The sequence below is a fragment of the Phaenicophaeus curvirostris genome, chromosome 15, assembly GCF_032191515.1.
Source record: "Phaenicophaeus curvirostris isolate KB17595 chromosome 15, BPBGC_Pcur_1.0, whole genome shotgun sequence".
NCBI lineage: Eukaryota > Metazoa > Chordata > Aves > Cuculiformes > Cuculidae > Phaenicophaeus > Phaenicophaeus curvirostris.
The window spans coordinates 18,952,661-18,975,193 of NC_091406.1; the positions used below are offsets into that span (position 1 = coordinate 18,952,661).

Consider the following 22,533-nt stretch of genomic DNA (forward strand, 5'->3'; position numbering starts at 1 on the left):
TTATCGCCATTAATTTGCGATATTGTGTAAAACCTTGCTTGAATAGCGGGTAGAAGGACAGCGAAAGAAAACGGGCTCTGAAAAACAAACCGTTATATGCAGGCACACACAGAAGAGCTATTAACGTCGTTAACCTAAGCACCCGTAAAGCGGTGCCCTCGGCAGAAGAAGCGAACACTCATGAAGGAGGAACCATCTGTAAATTCTCCATTCATGGAGCCACACACACGTTTTTCCTCAGAGTCTGATATCAGAAAGGCATTTACCAAGAGGTATGCATACAGCTATTAACCAGGTCCAAGCACAGCGTTTCAGGAAAAATCGATCAGGAAGGAAATGTCTCCAACACCCAGCGTCAATCCTGAGCCTGTCAGGTAGAATCAGCTGATCTCGCTCTACACAGTAAGTATCTACCGGTACTAACCCATACGATCTTAACACAAAAGTAGACCAGACCTCTCCGCTGAACCTGAACCAGTGACCACCGAAGACCCAAGGAGAGCCACGGCTGAACTGTCTGCTCGGAATAGAAGGGAGACACATCGATCTTTCATTTCTTCCCAGAAACACGGATCAGCATCCCCCATCTACATTGCACTAGAAAACCCGGCGGAAACAAAGAACAGCGGTTCGAAAGGCTCAAAGAGAAGAAGGAGAGAGCGCGGGTTACATACCTGCGGGGCGTCGGGGCGGTCGGGCGTCTCTCCCGCGCCGGCGCTGCTGCTCTCGCTCCGCTTCCCGCACGGGTCCCCGCCGAGCAGCTCCTCCGCGGGCAGGCTGGGCAGCGGCGGCGGCAGCCAAGCGACCTCGGCTACGGCGCGTCCCGGCGCCACGCACAGGTTGTAGGAGGAGGGCAAGGTGCCCTCGCAGAAGTCGGCCGGGAAGGCGGCGCCAGCCTCGGAGAAGCGCTGCGCGCCCAGGCAGCGCAGCACGGCGGGCGGCCCGGCCCCGCGCAGCCGCGCCAGCACGGCCAGCGCCACGCTGAGCACGAAGAGGGCGGAGAGCAGCGCCAGCGCCAGCCCCAGCCCCAGCTGCAGCTCGGCCGCCGCCTCGGCGCCTGCCGCCCGCTCGCTCAGCTCCGGTAGCGCCTCCCGCAAGCTCTCGGCCAGCACCACGTGCAGCGTGGCCGTGGCCGACAGCGCCGGCCGCCCGTGGTCCTTCACCACGGCCACCAGCCGCTGCTTCGCCGCGTCCCGCTCCGACACGGCCCGCGCCGTGCGCACCTCGCCGCTGCGCGGCCCCACGCGGAACAGCGCCGGCTCCGCCTCCTGCACCAGCTCGTACGACAGCCACGCGTTCCGCCCCGCGTCCGCGTCCACCGCCACCACCTTGGCCACCAGGTACCCGGCCTCGGCCGAGCGCGGCACCACCTCGAACGGCGCCGCCGCCGGCACCGGCGCCGAACCCGCCTCGCCCGCCGCTCCCGCGCCCGCCGCCGGCCACAGCACCCGCGGCGCGTTGTCGTTGCGGTCCAGCACGAAGACGCGCACCGTCGCCGTCGAGCTCCGCGCCGGCGCCCCGCCGTCCTGCGCCCTCACCGCCACCGACAGCTCGCGGCACTGCTCGTAGTCGAACGAGTGCTGCGCGTACACCGCTCCGCTCCGCGCCTCCACCGACACGGCCGCCGCCGCGCTCGCCCCGCCCGCGCTCCCGCCCGCCAGCCAGTAGCTCACGCGCCCGTTGGCGCCCGCGTCCGCGTCCCGCGCCACCACGCGCAGCAGCAGCGCGCCCGCCGCGTTGTTCTCCCACACGTAGGCGCTGTACGCCGCCTCCGAGAACACCGGCGCGTTGTCGTTCACGTCCGCCACCTCCAGCCGCAGCGACGCGCGGCTCCACAGGGACGGAGCGCCCCGGTCCCTGGCAGTGACGGTGATATTGTACGTGGAGACTGTTTCTCTGTCCAGGGCACTGGCTATTATTAGTTTGTAGGTGTTCGGTGATGACTGTTCTAGCCTGAAAGGCAAATCCTCGTCGATGCTGCAGGTCACTTCTCCGTTATCGCCTGAATCTCTATCACGAACGTTGATTACAGCTACAACTGTGCTCGTTACCGCATCTTCGGGTACCGGGTTCAAGATAGGGAGAATGGAAACAGTTGGTGCATTGTCGTTGACGTCTAGAATGTCTATGTGCACTTTGGCGTGCGCACTCATGCCGCCCCCATCCTTGCCTTCCACCCTCGCTTCGTAGTATTTCCCTTCTTCATAATCTAAGGGGCCTGTAACCGTCACGTCCCCTGTCCTTTGGTCCAAAGTGAAGAGTTTGCGAGCATTGCTTGCGATGTTACTGAAAGAGTAGGTAATTTCTGCATTTGTGCCTTCATCGCCATCAGTAGCTTTTACCTGAAAAGCTAAGGAGCCCTCTGGAAGGTTTTCTAATAGTTGAACCTTGTAGACCTCTTTGGTGAATATCGGCGGGTTGTCATTTGCATCGGTCACGTTAATCTGAATCTCGGCCGTCCCCGATCGGACTGGATCCCCGCCATCCACGGCTGTTAGTATCAAACGGTGAGTTTCCTGTTTTTCTCGATCTAAACTTTGCTCCAGTACTAGTTCGGCGTGTTTCGTCCCATCCGGGCTCTCTGTCACGACGAGAGAGAAAAGCGGGTTGGAGGTAAGTTGGTAGTTTTGTATTGAGTTCACCCCAATGTCCGGGTCTCTTCCACTGCCCAGTGGGAATCTGGCCCCGGGAGGAGTGGACTCGATCACTTCTATGAGAACAAATTCTCTGTCAAACTGAGGCGCATTGTCATTGATATCCTGGATAGTAACGCTCACATGAAATATATTGAAAGGATTTTCCACGACTGCCTCCAAACTGATTACACAGGGAGACACGGCCCCGCAGATACCTTCTCGGTCTATCCTCTCGTTTACCCGCAGATTTTTATCTTCCCCGAGAACGAAGTATTGCTTTTCATCACCAGAAACTATCCGCAGCTTGCGGGCCGGCATCTCGGCCGGGCGCAGCCCCAGGTCCCGCGCCAGCGGCCCCACCAGCGAGCCTCTGCCCAGCTCCTCGGCGATGCTGTAGCGGAGCCGCTCCGCCGCCGCCCGGCACCACAAGCCCAGCAGCAAGGCGGCCAGCAGCCCCGCAAGCCTGGCGGCTGCCGCTCGGATCTCCATGCTCCGCTTCGCTGAAGCGTATTCTGCAGAGGAATTTAAATCGGCGTTTCCAAGCAGCTGAATCGGTACCTGGGAGAAATAAATATACGAGATCTCTTGCCGATGGCTGAGTCGGGAAGGTCCTTCTCTGCTCTGCACGGAGAGACGCTGCGCGGGCGGCGGGTTGGGAGCGGATGGCGAAGCTGCTTTTCCGCCTTGGCCGACAGTGACACCCTGAGTCCGTGCGTGAGAACCGCAGCGTCCTAGAGAACAACCCAGAGGTCCTGCTGGGCGCGTACATAAATCGCACCCGCGCGGGTTGGGAAACACGCGTGTTGTCAATAGCGCGAAACAGAAAACGTGCCTGTGCTGAAACGGTGCCCCTTGGGGAATTCCCATTGTCTGAATTCCTTTCACTTGCAAGTCTTCTGCAGGACGACTTTTTTCGGAGTCTCCCTTTGTTCGGAGCCTCTGGCGCGGATCTCTGCCTGCTCTGCAGTGATCTCTAGAGTGAGGCGCTGGCGTGGCCCTGCTGCCATCTCCTTCCCACCGGGAGAGAAACAGCAGGACGAGACGAACGCTGAAGGACTGCTCAAGAATAGCGGGTTTATTTTCGATAGCTGCGAGATCCCGAGATAGCACGCAGCTTTTCCCACTATGAACGGTGATCGCTGATGGACGAGCAAAGCCGGGATTCCCACCCAGTGAGAAAACCATCAGACATACCGTATCCCATCTCTTTTGGCATTGAAACCCCAGCATCATCGTATCAGTACCATACAAACCAACCTCGAATGTCTTTTGTCTGTTTCTGACAAACCACTTCCTCATCTCCTAATCCGGCTGTTACTGCAACGGGTCTTAAACCTTAAGATTATTTTCTGTCAAGTTACCGTTGCTTGAACGAGCCGAGAGAAAAGAGACAGATAGCGCACAGAAAGCTGTTGTATCTCGCATTATATTAAAACTTTGTCTCTTTTACGGTGAAGAGGAAAAAAAGCAAGACCTGAAGGAAGGCTGTATCACCACAGCCTCTTATGGAGGAGACAAGGAAAGGTTAGAAAGCTCTCTACCTTGCCTACCCGGTGGAGTAGCTGTCACATATATTCCAAAGCTGAGACTCTGTAGATGCCAATGAAAAAAACTCCTATTCTCAGTCAGAATTTTCTTAACTCTGGCTATTCATGCAGTGGAGGACAACTTCATTGATGACAAATTAATGATCTATCAGAACGAGAAAGTGTTTGGAATTTGTAGTGTTTCAGGAGTCACTAGGTAGCAGCCACCAGGACATCTCTATGTGAGATGGAGAGAAGAACATGATTATTGATAGAGGGACAGAGAGGAAGGGGTGGGGTGGAGGGGGGACGCTGCTGAAACCTGTCGGTGTCAATTAATTGCTTTCTGAATGGCAAGAATTGCCTATGACAGCCAAGACACACATTTTCATACACCTTCACACACTGTAGCACCCTCTAAATCGCTGTTTTCAAGCGGAGATAGATGTCTCCTAATTCCAGTTTTTTCTCTTTCCCCTTGTACTCGAACCTGCACACTCAAGGCTCAGCTAAGAACCAGCCTGCATCAGAGAGGGAAACATTCTCTTTCCACATGCATGTCTCATGTGAATTGGTGTCTGATGGTTGGCAGCAAAGAGGGTGAACAACCGCAAGGTTAGTTTACATGAAGCATAAGGTTAAGTCTCAGCCTATATTCCCACCACACATGAAAGCACCAGTACAAAATCACAATATTTTGGCAAGATCTAGGATAAGCACAAAAAAAATCCATGTGGACTTTGACCAGGAACCCTACAGTAAGATTTTCTCTCACCTTCAAAGCCACTTCTTAGCCACTCGTTTCTTTTGTTGAAAATGCAATGATACATCAGCTTAAATTGCAGAGTAACACACAATAGAGCAACATAATACTAATTACTTGTATTCCTGAAGCACTAAAAGCCTATTCAGTCCATGATAAAAGATCCGTAATGGGGGAAATAAGGCAGTTACTTCCAAGAGAGCCTGTTTGGTAGACACGTTTTCAAAACTGAATGATGTGCTCGGAAGGAAAAGTATTTTCATATTACAAGGAAAGAGAGGAGTAAAATATTTTATATTCTCACATTAACTCCCATTCCCAACTTAGACACACAATAAATCGATTGTGATGAATCATAGTTTAGTTTAAATTATTTTCCATCTGTAGTCTAGTAAAGATACTCTAATTCTCATTCTAGTAAAGATACTCTAATTATATGCCTATACACTAATCGGCAATTCTATTTCTATCAAATCCAGAGGTTAAGTTACAAAGCCCAGCACTAGGAAAAAAACTCGATGGGGTATCAGAGGGATTTTTACTATGTAATTCGAACCTATTCATACAACTTTGAGTATCCTTAAGTGGGACTGATGAATTCGTTTGTTGAAGGTAGATTTCGAAGTAACCTCAGACATCAGAGATGACTTTCAGGCTACATAGTAGACCAATTCTAGCAGTATTTGAGGATGGCAGTGAAATTCTGGGAAACAGGTGCTAGGAATTAAGTAAACAATTTCAAGGACGCGTCAGAGGGAGACCTAGAGCCTGAAAGTTCCTTCTGCAGTTTTACCTTCCAGCCTTAGAGAAAGCTAGAAGAGAAGAGCTCTGCCCAGACGGGGAAGAAAATGGCACACAAACCACACACAGCAGACGCCTCCATACCTCAGGAGGTGGCATTCACAAACTAGTAACCACTGTAAAACGTGATTTCCAAGCCTGCGAACCATGCACTTTGAAATGTCTGTGGATATCTTGTATGGCAGAGCAACCCTTCCTTAGGCCACTTGCTGATCCAGAGTCAGTAATGAACTTTGAGGGAAAGGTTTCCCTTTGTGTCCTTACATTTATAAAACTGCAGTCAGTCCGAGTATTGAGGCACTCCCTTAATTCCTGAAACTCCAGTGCCAGGAAAAGGAGCCCCACCACTTGAGAAAGGGTACGAAGATCAGTCACCTTCTGACAGCCCGCTACTCCTGCTGCCTGGATAGTGGCCCACGCCAAACAAAGCCAGAAATATACAATCTGGAAGGGGCTGGATTTGTATAACTGGTGGAAAATGCCAGAGTTACCTCATCTGAGGCCAAAATGGAGAAAAAGAAACACTGACCAAAGTCAATCATTGCGACCCTAAAGACAGCGGTCCAAAATGAGAACCTTGAGCTATCTGGGACTGCAGTGGGCTGCATCCAGCACCTTCCCCTGAGTTGGGACGCTGTCCAGGAACCTCTGTTATCGCAGACAAGGATAAAGATAAAGGCAAGGCCAGGCTCCTCGAAATTCAACAACTGCCCCTTGAGAATGCCAATGCTTTACCAGGGTGCATTTCACTAATCTCCAAAGGAAAGAAATTTTGGCCAGGTCGACCTCTGTGGTTTTGTATCCTTGAATTTCTCTGCTTATGTGTGATTTCAATTAACCCTTTAATTAGTACATGCTTATTTGTACATAAAATTGTTATAAGTATTCTAATACAATATAATTTTTGAATCTGTAATTACGCCGCCGTTTTGATTATAATTAAATTTGTTGGATGACTCTGAAAGATTTGGTTAATCACCTGATGACAAAGTGTTATTAGAAATTAATTTTCTGACCTAGCTCTGTAAATCCTAAATTGCGGCTTAAACAAAGACTGGTAAATCCATTCCCGACTCCCTGAGAATTTTAAGCACAGTATAAAACAAACAGACAAACACAGTACAAAAATCAACGCCAACAACAATAAAGAGGTTAAAAAATTAACGTACCTGCAAAGAAACTTGGCCATCATTCTCGGCAACGTGATCTCCTGTAGGGACGAGGTCATCCGAAGCCTCAGCCGGCGGGCGGGCCGGCAGCGTGTCGCAGGCGCTGTCGGGCGACAAGCGGAGGCGGCTCTTGCGCGAGTCGGCGGTGAGCGACACCTCGTGCGAGTAGGAGCGCAGGAAGGCGCGCACGCCGTCGAGGCCCACGAAGGGCGAGCCCGGGACGGCGCGCAAGGCGCCGCTGCCCGGCGGCGGCAGCAGCTGCGAGCGGCGCCAGCGGCGCAGGCGCAGCGCCAGCAGCAGCAGCAGGAAGGCGAGGAAGAGGCAGGAGACGGCCGCCACGGCCACCACCAGCCACCGCGTCAGGCTGCCGGCCGGCTCGCCCGGCACGGCCGCCGCCGCGCTGCCCAGCTCCCACAGCAGCTCGGCCACGCTCTCGGCCAGCACCACCGTCAGCGTGGCCGTGGCCGACAGCGCCGGCCGCCCGTGGTCCTTCACCACCACCACCAGGCTGTGCCGCGACGCGTCGCGGGCCAGCGGCGAGCGCGCCGTGCGCACCTCGCCGCTGTGCGGCCCCACGCGGAACAGCCCCGGCTCCGTCGCCTTCCACAGCTCGTACGACAGCCACGCGTTCTGCCCCGCGTCCGCGTCCACCGCCACCACCTTGGCCACCAGCGAGCCGGGCTCCCACGACCGCGACGCCAGCTCCACGCCCGACCCCGCCCAGCCCGCGCCCGGGCCCGCGCCCGCGCCCGCCGGCGGCGGGTACAGCACCTGCGGCGCGTTGTCGTTCTCGTCCGCGATCTCCAGCCGCACCGACGCGTTGCTGCTCAGCGACGGCGACCCGCCGTCCTCCGCCCGCACCCACAGCCCCACCTCGCGCACCTCCTCGTAGTCGAACGAGCGCAGCGCGTACAGCGCGCCCGTCTCCGCCTCCAGCGACACGTACGACGACAGCGCCGCGCCCCGCACGCGGCCCTCGCACAGCCGGTACCGCACGCGCGCGTTCGCGCCCCAGTCCGCGTCCCGCGCCCGCACCCGCACCAGCAGCGCGCCCGCCGCGTTGTTCTCCCGCACGCGGGCGCTGTACCGCGCCTCCGAGAACACCGGCGCGTTGTCGTTCACGTCCAGCACCCGCAGCCGCAGCACCGCGCTGCTCCACCGCGGCGGCGACCCGCCGTCCGTCGCCCGCACCGTCACGTTGTACTCCGACACCTCCTCCCGGTCCAGCTCCTCGGCACTCACCACGCTGTAGAATTCCTCAAACGACTTCTCCAGACGGAACGGCACCGCCCCGTCCAGGGAGCACCGCACCTCGCCGTTAGGTCCTGAGTCCCGGTCCTGGACGTGCAACAGGGCCACCACCGTCCCCGGCGGGGCGTCCTCGGAAATCTCAGTGAGCGCTGATCGCACCGAAATTTCTGGCTCATTGTCGTTGACGTCTGTCACAGTGATCAAGACTTTTGCTGTGTCTGAAAGGCCTCCGCCGTCTCTTGCCTGCATCTGCATATCATAGGATTCCCCTTCCTCGAAGTCCAGGCTCCGCAATAATGAAATCGCTCCCGTCTCAGGGTCCAGCTGGAAAATCTGCGAGGCTTTCATGGTAAACTTTTGCAATGAGAACTTCACATGTCCGTTCGTCCCCTCGTCGGCGTCGGTGGCCGTGAGGGTGACGAGGGTGGAGCCCACGGGCACGTCCTCGGGCACTCGCACCGCGTACTCCGCCTGGCTGAACACGGGCGCGTTGTCGTTGGCGTCCAGCACGGCCACGCGGAGCCGCGCCGTGCCCGTCCGGGATGGCTCGCCGCCGTCCGTCGCCCTCAGCACCAGCTCGTACGACGCCGCCTCCTCCCGGTCCAGCGCCTTGGCCAGCACCAGCTCGGGACGCTCAGCCCCGCCGGGACCCGCCTGCACCGACAGCGAGAAGTGATCGTCGCCGCTCAGCTCGTAGCTCTGCACGGAATTCCGTCGCAAGTCTGGGTCGAGAGCCTCAGGCAGGGGAAACCGCGACCCCGGGGCTGTCATCTCGCTCATTCTCAGCTCCGTTTCTGGCTCTCGAAAGGTGGGGGTGTTGTCGTTAATGTCCATGATTTCCACTTCGATTCCATAAATCTTTACTTCTCCCTCCACTATCACCTCACAGCGTAGCACACATTGCTGCGCGCTTTCGCATACCTGCTCCCTGTCGATCCTCTCCGCCGTCGCTAAATGTCCCGTCTTCCCGTGCAAGGCGAAATACTGTGTCCTACCTTTGTCCAAGATGCTGAGGTCGTGTTCGCGGAGCGCCGGCACCTGCAGCGCCAGGTCCTTGGCCACGTCGCCCACGAAGGAGCCCTTGGGCATCTCCTCGGGCACCGAGTAGCGCAGCTGCCCCCACGCCGCCTCCCACGCCGCCCCCAGCACGCACCACAGCAGCGCTCGCTCCCGCCGGCCCCACCGCGCTCCGCTCTCCGCCATCGCTGAGCCCGGCAGCCGCCGCCGCCCGCTCGCCCCTCCGCCCACCGCCGCCGCCCCGCGAGTCCCCGCGCTCCTCCCGCCGCTCCTTCTCCCGAGCAGCCCGGTCCGGCTCGTTCCCTCCGCGCCGCTTCGGGCTCGGCCCCTCAGCCCCGCTCGCCGTTTTTCCGGCGGGTCCTGCTCTCCTTTGGGCCCGTCGTGATCCAACAGCGACACTCGCAGCCGCTCGCAGCAACTGCAGCGCTCTGGCGCTGGGAAACGGCTTCCCGCTCCGGATCAGAGAGCAGCGCCTGCTGCAGCCCCGCTTCGTAGGGTCACAGAACGTTTGGGTTGGGAGGGACCATTAAAGAGCGTGTAGCCCAAACCCTCTGCCATGGGCAGGGACAACTTCAACACGACCTGGTGACTCAGAGCCCGTCCAGGCTGACTCTGCATGTTTCCAGGCATGATGGATCCGTAGCCTCTCTGAGAAACCTTTTCCATTGTTCCACCTCCTGCATTGTAAGACGTTTCTTCCTTATATCTAGTCTAGATATTTCTCTTTTTAGTTTAAAACTTGTCCTATTGCAACAGGCTTTACTAAAACAATCTTTCCCCAGTTTTCTTATAATCCCTCCTGATGGATTGAAAGGCCACAATAAGGTCTCCCTGAAGCCTTATCTTCTCCAAGCTGAACAAACCCAACACTCTAACCTCATAGGAGATGTGTTCTATCCATATGATCGTTTTTGTGAACCCTCTCTGATCTGCTCCAACAGGTCCATGTTTTTCTGTGCTGAGAGCTCCAGAGTCAGACATGTTAATACTTATGGAGCCTCAGTAGAGGAGTGTAGAGGAGCAGAATCGATTTGCTCGACCTCCTGCTGTGCTTATTTTGATGCAGCCCAGGATATGGTTGCCTTTCTGGGCTATGAATGTGCATCTCTGGATCATGTCCAGTTTTTCATCCACCAGCAGCACCCTGAAGTCCTCCTCAGCAGGGCTGCTCTCAATTCCTTCACCCCCTGTGACCTGTATTGACTCGCTATTGAATCTCATGAAATATCCATGGGACAACTTCTCGAGCTTGTCCAGGTCTCTCTGGTTGGCATGCTGTCCCTCAGGCACATCAACTGGACCACTCAGCTTAGTGTCACCTGCAAATGTGCTGTGGGGGCACTCAATCCCACTGCCTACATTGTTAATGAAGCTGTTACATGGTACTGGACCCTGAAGGGCACCACTCCTCTCTCCATCCAGACGCTGATATGATGACCATCACTCTCTGGACCTGACCACCTAACCAACTCCTCATCCACCGAACAGTCCATCTATCAAGCCCATACCTCTCTGATTTAGAGAAAAGGAGACTGTGTCGAACACCTTATGGAAGTCCAGATAGGTGATACTGGTAGCTCTTCCCTGTGCAATTCTTTCTTGCCCTTGAATTTGACCAGTAGGTGTTTACTCAGTCATTCTGGTCTCTTTCCTTCCTTTCCTACACAGAGATCAAGAGCTCTGTGGAAAGCATCCTTAAAGATCTATCTGCTCTCTCCTGTTCCCTTATCCCTTAGGGCAGTTTCCCAGGGGTCCAATAGACAAACTCCTTGAACAGCTGGAAGAATGCTTTCCTAAAATTCAGGGTCTTGACTTTACTTGTTGGCTGGCCCATATCTCTCAGGACTGTGAACTCCACCAGTGCATGAACACTGCAGCCCAGGCTGCCTCCAATCTTGATGTCTCCAAGTGACTCACCTGCATTGGTGACTATTCAGGTCCAGTATCACATCCCCTCTGTGGTGCAGTCCATCACCTGGCCTAAGAAGTTATCTTTCCTAACCCGTACCTCCAATGAGCCCCTCGGGAACCACCTAGTTAGGAACTGCATCAGACACCCAGATATCTCAGCTGGAATAACCTGAGAAACAGCTGTTTAAGACCAGGAGGTGCTCCTCGGGATCTCAGTGAGAGAGATAACACACCCACTTGTCACATTTTACCTAAGAGTAAGGGAAAAGACAGGGGAACCTCCTCAAGTTCTTTATAATTTGATCAGCTTGCTAGGATTGTGCTGACAGTGTTCTGCCTGAATCAGGCTAGCAGCGTCACTCAGGCAAATCCCCTGTGTCCCTTATATCACACTGGCAGTGTCACAGTCACAAATCCCGTATATTAAGGGGAACCGCCACAGGTCTTTTACAATTTGTCTTACCTACTGGGATCATGTTGACTAATTAAAGTTTCCAGAAACTTTTACATGTGCACACAAGCCAATTTTATTATAACCATTCAAGAAAAGATAAGGGTTCAATGGTAACTGGTGATAAGATACTGTTTGTGAAAATAGATCTTAAACAACATACAATCAAACACCAAGTAAGTGAAAAGCAATATGCAGATAAAGGACATGCAGTGAAAATCCAAATACAGAAAGATAATAATAGCTAGCATTGATCTTAAAACACAGCACACATAACACAAAGGTCTTACCCAGTGGCATCCCATTTGGGTAGGGAATGAAGATTCAGCCCATCAGCTGATCCCAGAAAGTTTTGATAAAATCTTCCCTAAAACTTTCACATGTATTTTTCATTTTTATAATAACTTGCACCTTTAGGGTGGAGTTTGGGTGGGGCTTGTGGGGCTTTATTCTTCCACACCAGATTGATGGAAAAAGCTCTGCTTCAAGCTTAAAGGCATAGCAGTAGAAATTAATTGCACGGTGCCAGAAGGTATGTTATTTGCATTATAATGACCTTACATTTCCACGGCAGTTGCATGCCTTTGTTATGAGCTGTGCTGCACCTGTGCTTCACACAGCTGAAATGGCTCCATATTACCACAATCTCCTAATCCTTAGTGGGAGGGTTTTTAGAAAAACTTGGGCTTGTTATTCCCCCCACATAACAGTTTTCTTCCACATCACTCTCTCAGATGACCTTCACAACTCTGTCATTGCTCAGAGTAATGGAAGAGATTAGCATAGATAAACCTAGATCCCTTTAGATGTGGAGAACCATAAGCAGTGTAGCTTTAATTAAATCCAGGCATGCATACCAGCCATGCAGACCTCGGAAAAAGAGAAGTAAAAGTGCCCCTAATTCAGACATTCATAACATTATGGGTCTTCTATGTAGGAAAGCAATTCTATTCCTCATTTCTGGAGTCACAGTAAAAGATGTTAGTACTTAGACTTGCTCACAGGTGGCTTTCTCTCTAGCAACAAGTGGGTGTTGCCTGCAGGCTCCGTGGCTCCTCTGAGCTGGCTGAGTTTATCCTGCTGACCGGGAATTTTGGAACACAACAGAACACAGCAAAGGCCTGTGCCTTTACAGATTAATTAGATTGTGGCTCATCCAGTTTTCCATGTACAATGGTCTTCTGTTCAGCATCACTTCACCAGCTCTGGCTCAGGACTTACCTTTTATGGGGGCCCTTAGAGGAGGCACAGCAGCAGGCCAATGAATTTCCTGAGAGCAAAGTCTCTTCCTGGCTGTAGTTTTCACTCACCAAGTTCCCATCTCCTTGTGCCCCCCAAACTACCTCACCAAAGATGTCTGCCGTCTTTGTGCCATGCATTCCTTAAAAATTCTAGAATCAAAACACTTTTTGCTCAAACACCTTACCATTAACATCAAGCACTGGAGATGTTGGGGGACTTGGGAACTTCACTCCCCCACCTCCCTGTTTTGCAGAGACCCCGTGGCAAAACAGGGGGCCATGTTAGGGAAGGGACCAGGTTCCACTGACCTTGGTCTAACCAGAAGCTCAGTGTTCACAAGACCCACAGAGGCCTGCCAGCAAATTGCTGCTCCTCACAGCTTTCCTGAATGCTGTCAGCTGTGTCTCCAAACAGAAGAAATGAACCCACTCAACCTTACCTCAGCCAAGAGACAAGAGGAAAGAAAAAACTCCTGTTTTTTTGAAAAACATTCCCAGAAGGAACACCTTGACATTGTCTTCACACAAGGCATTCATGTGTTCTCTTTATTTCGCTGTTATACACAAGGGTGTCCCAGTTTACAACAGTACAGTTCATAACTGCAGCACAGCACAGCAGGAGGGTTTCTGAACATTCCATGCCAGTCAAAAATCTGTTATTACAGATGTGGTGACAGTCCTTCTTCAGAGTAAGAGGCAAGGAGATGCTCAAATACAGCCCACAGAACAGAAGGAGAAAGAGCAAAAAAGAGAATACAAATCTGATACAGATCCAGAATATCATATTGAGTCAGCTTCCAAAGGAAAGGAATGAAACTGGTGAAAAGTCTGAAAGAAATGTCCTATGAGAAGCATCTAAGGACTTCAGGTTTGCCGTTCCGTTCCATACCAACAATTCCATGCTATGTATTTCATAGACAATACCAAAGAGACAGGCCCCTCCACCACCATCCCTCCGGCTTCTGTTCTCATGGGCCAAATGAAGATCTGATACTCATTACTGCTCTCCCCTGGAGAAGATGAGACTTCTGTACTAAAATGCTCAAACTGTCCTTCCTGTGTGCTGAATTGGAATGTTAAGCACCACAACAGTTGCACATTAGCACCTTCCTGCTTCTTGAGGCAGCCTTTGTGCAATGTACGTAGTCACACAACGGCTGGATGGACAGAGAGAGTGACCAGAAGGAAAAACACATAGAGACCACACATATCAGAGACAGACACATTCAGAGCCCAGAGAAGAAACAATCCCATGCATGAATCAAATTGTAACACAGCACTCACAACTTCCTTGCTTTTCTGACCTGGAATGGAGACTATGAGCATTTCACTAAGGATGTGACTTGTCTGACCTTTATATTTTCATCACATAAAAACACAGATTAAGAGCTCCATAGCCTTGCCCAGCATTAAAGGGAAACAAGAACTAGACCAGGAGCACTGGAATATGCCCAGTTCCTAAATGGATGTAACAGGGATGAAACGTTGTTACCTGACTGCTGGAGACCTTAGAGGATTATTTATTTCTTTTCTGGAGAAAAAGACAAAGTTTCTTCTGACTTAGAATTTGAGGGGAAACAGCTATGCCAACTGTAAATACAGATTAACTCCAGAGGAACCATTACCACAAGCTGTAGCCTGGAGCACTTCCTATCACGAGACCTGAAGCCTCTGGCTATGCCAAATCCATCCTAGTGAAAGGAAAGAGTATTGAAATGTTCTGCAGAGAGCATCCCTGCATTCTCTGGTGCCACATCCTCAGTGGTGAGAGGGCCATGGGAGAAATCCTGATCATCATCGGAGCCCCCACTGAGGGCACAGTGCTGTGGTGGCAGGCTGGGCAGGATGGGCTTCAGGAACTTGAACTCGCTGCTGCCTGAGCCTGTTGTGAGGTTGATCTCATAGCAGAAGGGATGGGGCAGGGTCCTTGCAGAGGCTGCATCAGCCAGGCTGCTCGGAAAGTTGCTGGCAGCGTAAATGACATGCCCATCCTTCAGCTCCTTTCTCTTGCACACTTTGAAAGTAATGAAGGCTGCCATGGATGCGAGGAAAAGTACGGACACAAAGACCAAGGAAATGATTAAATAGACTGTCAGAGAGTCTTCTTCATCCTCCATGTCCGGGCTGCTGTGTGGTAGTCGCACATCTGAGAAGTCATTGAGCAAAAGTGCACTCAGTGCTGCTGTGGCCGACAGCGGTGGTCGCCCATTGTCTCACACCAGGATGATGAGATTCTGCTTCACAGTGTCTCTTTCTGTCACTGGCCTCCTCAGTTGCACCTCCCCACTTTGGGCACCCACCACAAACAGACCGGGGTCACTGGCCTTCAGCAGGTGGTACGAGAGCCACGAGTTCTGTCCTGAGTCGGCATCAACAGCCACCACTTTGGTGACCAGGTACCCCGCCTCAGCCGACATGGGCACCAGCTCGCTGGATGCTGGGCTGCTGTCCTGGGCTGGATGTAGCACCACTGGAGCATTGTCATTCTCATCCACCACAACAAGGCGGACAGTGACGTTGGCACTGAGGGGAGGAGATCCTGCATCAGAGGCAATCACCAAGACCTCAATCTGCTTCAGCTGCTCATAATCCAGAGGCCGCAGCACAAACACGTGCCCATTCTCAGAGTTCACAGAGATGTAGGGAGAGCTGAGATGCTGCTCTGTGGGGTGAGCAGGTGCTAGGGAATAGGTCACCTTGGCATTGGGGCCTATGTCAGCATCTGCGGCATGGATGGTTCCAACCAGCATCGTCGGAATATTGTTCTCACGCACATACATGGTGTATGATGTCTGGTTGAAGACAGGTGCATTGTCGTTGACATCAGAGATGTCCACCGTGAAGGTCTGGGTAGTGGTGAGAGGAGGTGACCCCGCATCTGCTGCTGTGACAGTCAGGATGTACCGTGCTGCCTCCTCCCGGTCCAGTGTGGTCACAGTCACCAGCTCATAGTAATTCTTATAGGCTGGCCGCAGGGAGAATGACAGCTGGTCCTCAAGGGCACAGGAGATCTTCCCATTAGCACCAGAATCACGATCTTTAACATTAAAGAAGGCAACCACTGTCCCAGTTGGCACGTTCTCAGGGAGGGGGCTGCTGAAGGAACTCACCACCACCTCTGGTGCATTGTCATTCACATCTACCACCTCCACCAATACCTTGCAGATTGCTGAGAGGCCCCCACCGTCTGAAGCCTGCACTCTGAGCTCGTGTTTCTGTGCTCTCTCAAAATCCAGAGGCTTTCTGAGTTTAATTTCACCACTCTTGGGGTCAATCAAAAATGCTGATTCACTCTTGCCAGCCTCTTGGCTGAACTGGTAGAAAATTTCCCCATTAGAACCTGCATCTAGATCAGTTGCCACCACGCTGAGAACCACGGTTCCCTCCGGGGCATTTTCCAAAACCTGACCGACATACAGCTCCTGTGTGAAGATGGGAGCGTTGTCATTTACATCCAGAACAACAATGTGGATTTCAGTGCTCCCACTCCTTGGCGGAGAGCCCCCGTCCACAGCAATGAGACTGAAACTCATCTCTGCCTGCTCCTCTCTGTCTGGAGGCTTTTCCAAAACCAATTCCACATATTGATCGTCGTCATTCCGACTCCCAAAGGAGACACTAAAGTACTCGTTCTCGGGAGAGATGCTGTAACCTTGGACGCTGTTGCTACCAATATCCAGGTCCACAGCCCCCACCACTGGGAAACGCGAGCCGGGGTCGCTCCTTTCTAAGATCCTAAGCGTGATCTGCTCGTCCGGGAAGCGGGGCGAGTGGTCGTTGACGTCCCGCACGGCCACCTCGATGCGGAAGAACTGCAGCGGGTCGGCCAGCAGCAGCTCCAAGGGCAGCGTGCAGGCGGGCGCCTGGGCGCACAGCTCCTCCCGGTCGAGCCTCTCGGCCACGACGAGGCGGCCGGTGGCGCGGTCCAAGCGCAAGCGCTGCCGGCCGTCCTCCGAGGCCAGGCGGGCGCGGCGAGCCGAGAGCTGCGCCGGGGCCAGCCCCGCGTCCTCGGCCACGTCGGCTACGAGCGAGCCGCTCGGCGCCTCCTCGGCTACGGAGTAGCGCAGGGGCTGGGAGCGAGCGTGCGGCAGCGAGAGGAGAGCAGAGAGACAAAGCACTTGCCTTGCGATCGCCATGGCGGGGCGGCGGGCGGGCTCCGGCGGGCGGCTCGGGCGCGCGGTCCTCGGCGGCGAGCGGCGCCCGGCAGCGGCGAGGGCGGCGGCGAGGGCGGCGGCGAGGGCGGGCGGGCTCCCTGGGGCCGAGTGCGGCTGGCGGCCCGGCAGCGGCTGGCCCGGGGCCCCGCTCGCCGCCGCTCGCCGCCGCCCGGCTGCGCTGCGCTGGGCAGGGCCGGGCCGGGCTCGGGCGCCTCCCCGCCCGCAGCCGCTCGGCGCCGCCTTGGCCGGGAGCTCCCCCCTGCGGGCCGCGGCGGGACTGCGCCTCCCGCCACCGCCACCGCCACCGCGCTTCCCTCTCGCCGAGACACACGCTCCGCGCTCCGCTCGCCGCACCCGGCGGCCTTGCAAGGGCTCCAGAGGGCTTTGTGCTCAGCGACCGGGCTGAGCTCCTGCCCCGGGGGGAGGAGGCGGCGCCGCAGGGCTGGGAGATAAAAGGCAGCGAAGCACACAGGGAGGTCACTAATTAGAGCCCCGGATACACAAACGCTAACGGTCCGGAGCTAACGGAGACAGCAGCAAAGCCCAGGGATCTAAGGGCACGCAGCGATGGGACATTAAAGGCACCATTCAAGTGTCACCTGCAAGAGGTCCAAGCCCCAAAATTGTAAAGCAGTTCCGTGGGGGAAGTTTATCCTACTTTGACGGAGAGGTGGAGGGTGTGCGGAGCGCGGCCAGGCAGTGAGAGATGATAGGCAGGAAAACACACAGCGAGGTCACTAATTAAAGCCCCAGATACACAAACACCGACCAGCAGGAGCTAACGGAGACAGCAGCAAAGCCCAGGGATCTAAGGACACGCAGCGATGGGACATTAAAGGCACCATTCAAGTGTCTCCAGCCAGAGCTTCAAGCACAAATTTTGTAAAGGAGAATGTTCCACGAGGGAAATTTATTCTGGATTGATGGGAAAGTAAAGGGTGTGGAGAGTGAAGGGTCCAGAGTGCAGCCAGGCAGTTCGAGATAACAGGCAGAGAAATAAACAGGGATGTCAGCAATTACAGCCCCAGATACACAAACGCTAACGGTCCGGAGCTAACGGAGTCAGCGGCAAAGCCCAGGGATCGAAGCACACGCAGCGATGTGTAGTACCATTCAAGGTTTCATTCAAGAAAAATAAACACAGAAAAGGTGATGTAGGAAAAAGCTATCTTAAATATGAGCATCCAGGTTTCAGTATTACCCTTAATATTTAGAAGTAATTGAGGGGATTGAAACCACGGACTTCAACCAGATGGACTGAAGAGATTTTATTGTTAGCTGTTTCTTTATAACCCTTTTTTGTTACACAACCGGGTGCCCACGGGGGTATCCACAGTGTATTATTAGCCAAAGGTAACTGGCCACAAAGCTATATTATTGGTTAAACGACCGCGCATGCTAAAAAAACAAGTTACACAAAAATTGACAAAGTTGATAGTTCTCATACGTCGTTTTTCTGTCAGTTGTTACTTGATCCCGCCGAATTAGCTCTTGTGTTCCTTTCAGCTGGCTTTTCTTTATCAGAAGACTGCCTCTGTTTCAGGGACTTCTCAGAGTTGCTCGGTATCAACTAGGTGCATAGCAGCAAGGCCTTCTTCTCTGTAAAATGTCTCCACAAGTAATAACGCTCTCACAGTCATGCACGGAATTTCTGAGTTATCAACATGCAACACAGTCCTCGCCCTCCGCCCATGTCACAATTACACAACATTTATATGAAGAAAACAATACTGAAGAGGAGAATGGGTTTGCTCTCTCACAGAGAAACCTTGTTTTTCCCTGTTTTTTTTCCAGTGTTTTCCCTGGGAGGACGCTGGCCAGGGACGACAGACACGCTCGCCTTTCCCCTCGTTTACTGAGTGGGGAGCCAAGGGTTTGCATCAGAATTGCCATGGAGCTCCTTCCCCCTGTTTGCAGTGCAAGCTGCTTCCGCACGTCTGTGAGCCGTGTCTGCGGAGATGGGAGCTCTGTCCTGCAAGAACGGAGAGCGCAGGCTGTCATTTGGGCGTTGAAGGGAGGCAAGAGCGAGGGGCTGAGAGGACCCGTCGGACACCGCTGCATGGAGGATGTTTCTCTCCTCTGTCCAGAGACAGAGAATTTGGGACAAATCGGTGGGGCTCTGACCTCAGCTGGGACAAACTAAAGCTGACTCTAAGGACAACTCTACAACACCGAGAGGAGCCACAACACCGAGAATCCCCACGTGAGCGACACCCCGCGCCCCCCGCGCTGCTCCCTCCCCGCTCCCCGCCTCGCCCCGGCCCGGGCAGGTCCCTCACCTCTGCAGCCCGGTCGCCGTCGTCGCCGAGGTTGGCCGCCTCCGTGGAGCAGAGCGAGCTCCGCTGCTCGGCCGGGCCGGGGGGCAGCCCGGCGGGGAAGCAGGGCAGGAGGGGCCCGAGGAAGCGCAAGTCGCCGTCGAGGCTGCCGGCGGCGAAGCAGACGTCGTAGACGGAGCTGCGGGGCAGGGAGCCCGCGCTGCTCGGCGGGGCGGACTGCGGGAAGGCGGGCAAGCTCTCGGCCGCGCTGCGCCGGGCCCGCCGCACCTTGGCCGCCACGGCGGCCCCCGCCGTGGCCAGGAAGAGGGCGGACACGCAGGCCAGGCAGACGGTGAGGGAGAGGGTGAGCGGCCCCTCGGGCTCGGCGGCCGGCGCCTCCTCGGCGCCCCGCAGATGGGCGTCGGAGAAGCCGCCGACCAGGGCGATGCCGAGGGTGGCGGTGGCGGAGCGCGGCGGCCGCCCGCGGTCTCGCACCAGCACGACGAGCCTGTGCCGGGGCGCGTCCCGCTCCGCCACGGCCCGCGCCGTGCGCACCTCGCCGCTGTGCGGCCCCACGCGGAACAGCCCCGGCTCCGTCGCCTTCCACAGCTCGTACGACAGCCACGCGTTCTGCCCCGCGTCCGCGTCCACCGCCACCACCTTGGCCACCAGGTACCCGGCCTCGGCCGAGCGCGGCACCAGCTCGCCCGCCGCCGCGCCGCTGCTCTCGGCGGGCGGGTGCAGCACCACGGGCGCGTTGTCGTTCTCGTCGCGCACCACCACGCGCAGCACCGCCTGGGCGCTCAGCGGCGGCGAGCCGCCGTCGGCAGCGCGCACCGCCACCTCCAAGGCGCGCACCTGCTCGTAGTCCAGCGGCCGCAGCAGGAAAACGGCGCCGCTCTCGGCGTTCACCGACACCGCGGGCTGCTCCGCGCCCTCCTGCCGCACCAGCGCGTATCTCACGCGCCCGTTCGCTCCCGCGTCGGCGTCCGTGGCGCTCACGCTGCCGATGCGGACCATGGGGCCCTCGTTCTCCGACACCGACGCCGTGTAAACCGCCTGCGTGAACTCGGGCGCGTTGTCGTTCACGTCCGACACCTGCACCCGCAGGCTCGCCCGGGAGCTCAGCCGCCTCCTGCCCCGGTCCGCGGCTCTCACCGTCACGTTATACTCTGCCGCCCGCTCCCTGTCCAGCGCCGCCGTCGTCCTCAGCTCGTAGTACTCATCCCCGCCGCCCGTCAGCATGAAGGGCGAGTCCCCGTCGATGGAGCACTCCGTCCTGCCGTTGTCGCCGGAGTCGCGGTCCCGCACGCTCAACAGGGCCACCACGGTGCGGGGCGGCGCGTCCTCGGGAATGGAGACCGACTGGGAGGTGAGCGTTATCTCCGGGGCGTTGTCGTTCACGTCCAGCACCTCCACCCGCACTTTGCAGTGCGCAGACAGACCCCCGCCGTCGGTGGCTCTCACTGCCATCTCATGGTGCTTCTCTTCCTCGAAATCCACAGTTCCCGCCACCCGGATCTCCCCGGTGTCAGGGTTCAGCTCGAAGAGCTGCTGGGACCGCTCCGATATCTGGGTGAATCTGTATCGCACTTTCCCGTTGGACCCTTCGTCGGGATCCGCGGCCGAGACTCTGACCACCAGCTGCCCCGGGGGGCTGTTCTCGGCCAGTTGCACCTCGTAGACCTCCCGACTGAACACCGGGGTGTTGTCATTGGAATCCAGCACCACGATCTGCACGTGAGCTGTTCCCGACCTTGGTGGGGAGCCCCCATCGCTAGCAGTGAGGATTAAATTCAGCTGCGGCTGTTCTTCCCGGTCCAGTTGACGCTCCAGGACGAGCTCCACACCTTTCTCTGTTCCAACATTGAGGGAGAAATGTGAATTGGACCCGAGGCTGTAGTTCTGCAAACCATTGATACCCACGTCCTTGTCCCGGGCGCTTTGCAGGAGGAAACGGGACCCAGGAGATGTCGTTTCCTGAATCTCTAAAACCACCTCCTTCTCCGGGAAGACGGGGGAGTTGTCGTTCACGTCAAGAACTTCTACCTCCCCTCGGATCAGCTCCAAGGGATTTTCAAAGACTATCTTAAAGAAGACGGTGCAGGTGTCTCTCCTCGGACACATCTCTTCTCGGTCCAGAGACTCCTTTGCCGTCAGCGCTCCCGTGTTTCGATTGAGGTGGAAAAGCCGCTCGTTCCCCTCGGACACAACGCGCGCCTTGCGAGCCGCCAGCTGGCTCGGAGAAAGCCCCAGGTCCTCTGCAATATTGCCCACAAACGACTCCCTCTCCATCTCCTCCGCCAGGGAATAGCGGAGGGGTTCGGCCCCGCTCTGACACACGCAAACGCACACAAGGAACAAGATCACTCGCCTCTGCCGCTCTCCGCTCCGTCTCCCACTCGCTCGCACTCGCCACAGAAGCCATTCCCCGTCCTCCGTCGTTCCCAGCATCGTCCAGCGGCGTCCGAGGCGGATTTGGTCAGCAATCCCGGGCTGAGGGGCCTGAAAGCCCCCGAGCTCCCCGACTCCGTGTGCCGCCGCCCTTCCCGAGCGGCTCCCGCGGCTCTTTCTCTCCGCCGGTGCCTGCAAAGCCGGGGCGGGCACAGGAACCCGCCGGTTCGCGGCCAACACCCCCACCCAGCGTCGCACGGGGGAATATTTCCTCTGCTGCTCAGCCGCGGCAGAGCCGCCAGCCCGGCCTTTGCTGCTGGAGGCTGCGCTCCCCGTGCCCACCGGAGCCAAAAGGCGCAGTGGGAACGCTCTCTCTTTGCTAGGAAGCAGCTCCCTCCCCGCAGACAGAGCGCAGCTCTGGGCAGCACTGCCCGGCTCGTAAATGCCAGCTCCTCATCCGCAGCTCGAACACTTTGAGGACTTGTTCCTCCTCTTCTCCCCTTGCTCATCAGCACAGGACCCTTAGGGAGTCGGGCGGGTCCGAGCCGCACCTCTATAGGATGTTAGAGCTGGTGCCAGAGGGGAAAGGTTCCCTAGAAAATGCTTCCCCACCACCCTCGCTTAACACCACTCGAGAATGACGCTGCTGCTCTAGGAGATCAAACCCGAAATCCTGCACTTGGGGAAGGATTCATGGACACAGCGATTAACATAAAATGCAAGGAATCAAAGAGGAGAGGTCACAAATTAAACCCACAGTTACACAAACAATGACGTTCAGAAGGGGAGGGAAAAGACATTGTTCTTGATCTGTGATGATTATAGGGAGAGTTCAAGAGTGGATCTGGGAGGCACCACCATGGGGAAACCGAAGGGAGATGGTAGAGCAAGGGGTCCATTATGTCTTTGCCACTCGTATGCCTATCGGGATGACCAAATTGGTCCCTGAGTATCCCCTCTGCAT

General features: G+C 55.6%; 2 protein-coding genes and 1 pseudogene across 3 annotated transcripts in view; all 3 read right to left on the reverse strand.

Annotated features, from left to right (window-relative positions):
• Positions 1-9,316, reverse strand: part of LOC138727290 (protocadherin gamma-C5-like) — a 218,939-nt gene extending 209,623 nt beyond the window's left edge. Inside the window, exon 1 of one of the 2 annotated variants that reach the window (XM_069869622.1) lies at positions 6,896-9,316. In XM_069869622.1, coding sequence (XP_069725723.1) covers positions 6,896-9,235 — 2,340 coding nt within the window. In that variant the 5' untranslated portion in view covers positions 9,236-9,316. Of the gene's footprint in view, positions 1-674; positions 3,169-6,895 lie in introns of those variants that run through there. The other variant, XM_069869619.1, reaches the window with a different exon arrangement.
• Positions 9,317-11,589: 2,273 nt separating this feature from the next.
• Positions 11,590-16,902, reverse strand: LOC138727251 (protocadherin beta-15-like; annotated as a pseudogene).
• Positions 16,903-18,772: 1,870 nt separating this feature from the next.
• LOC138727252 (protocadherin beta-16-like) lies at positions 18,773-22,533 on the reverse strand. Its single transcript, XM_069869544.1, has 3 exons — positions 22,504-22,533; positions 19,200-21,557; positions 18,773-18,892 (listed from the first exon to the last, which is right to left on the reverse strand). Exons 1-3 carry the CDS (start codon positions 22,531-22,533, stop codon positions 18,773-18,775), a joined length of 2,508 nt encoding a protein of 835 aa, XP_069725645.1.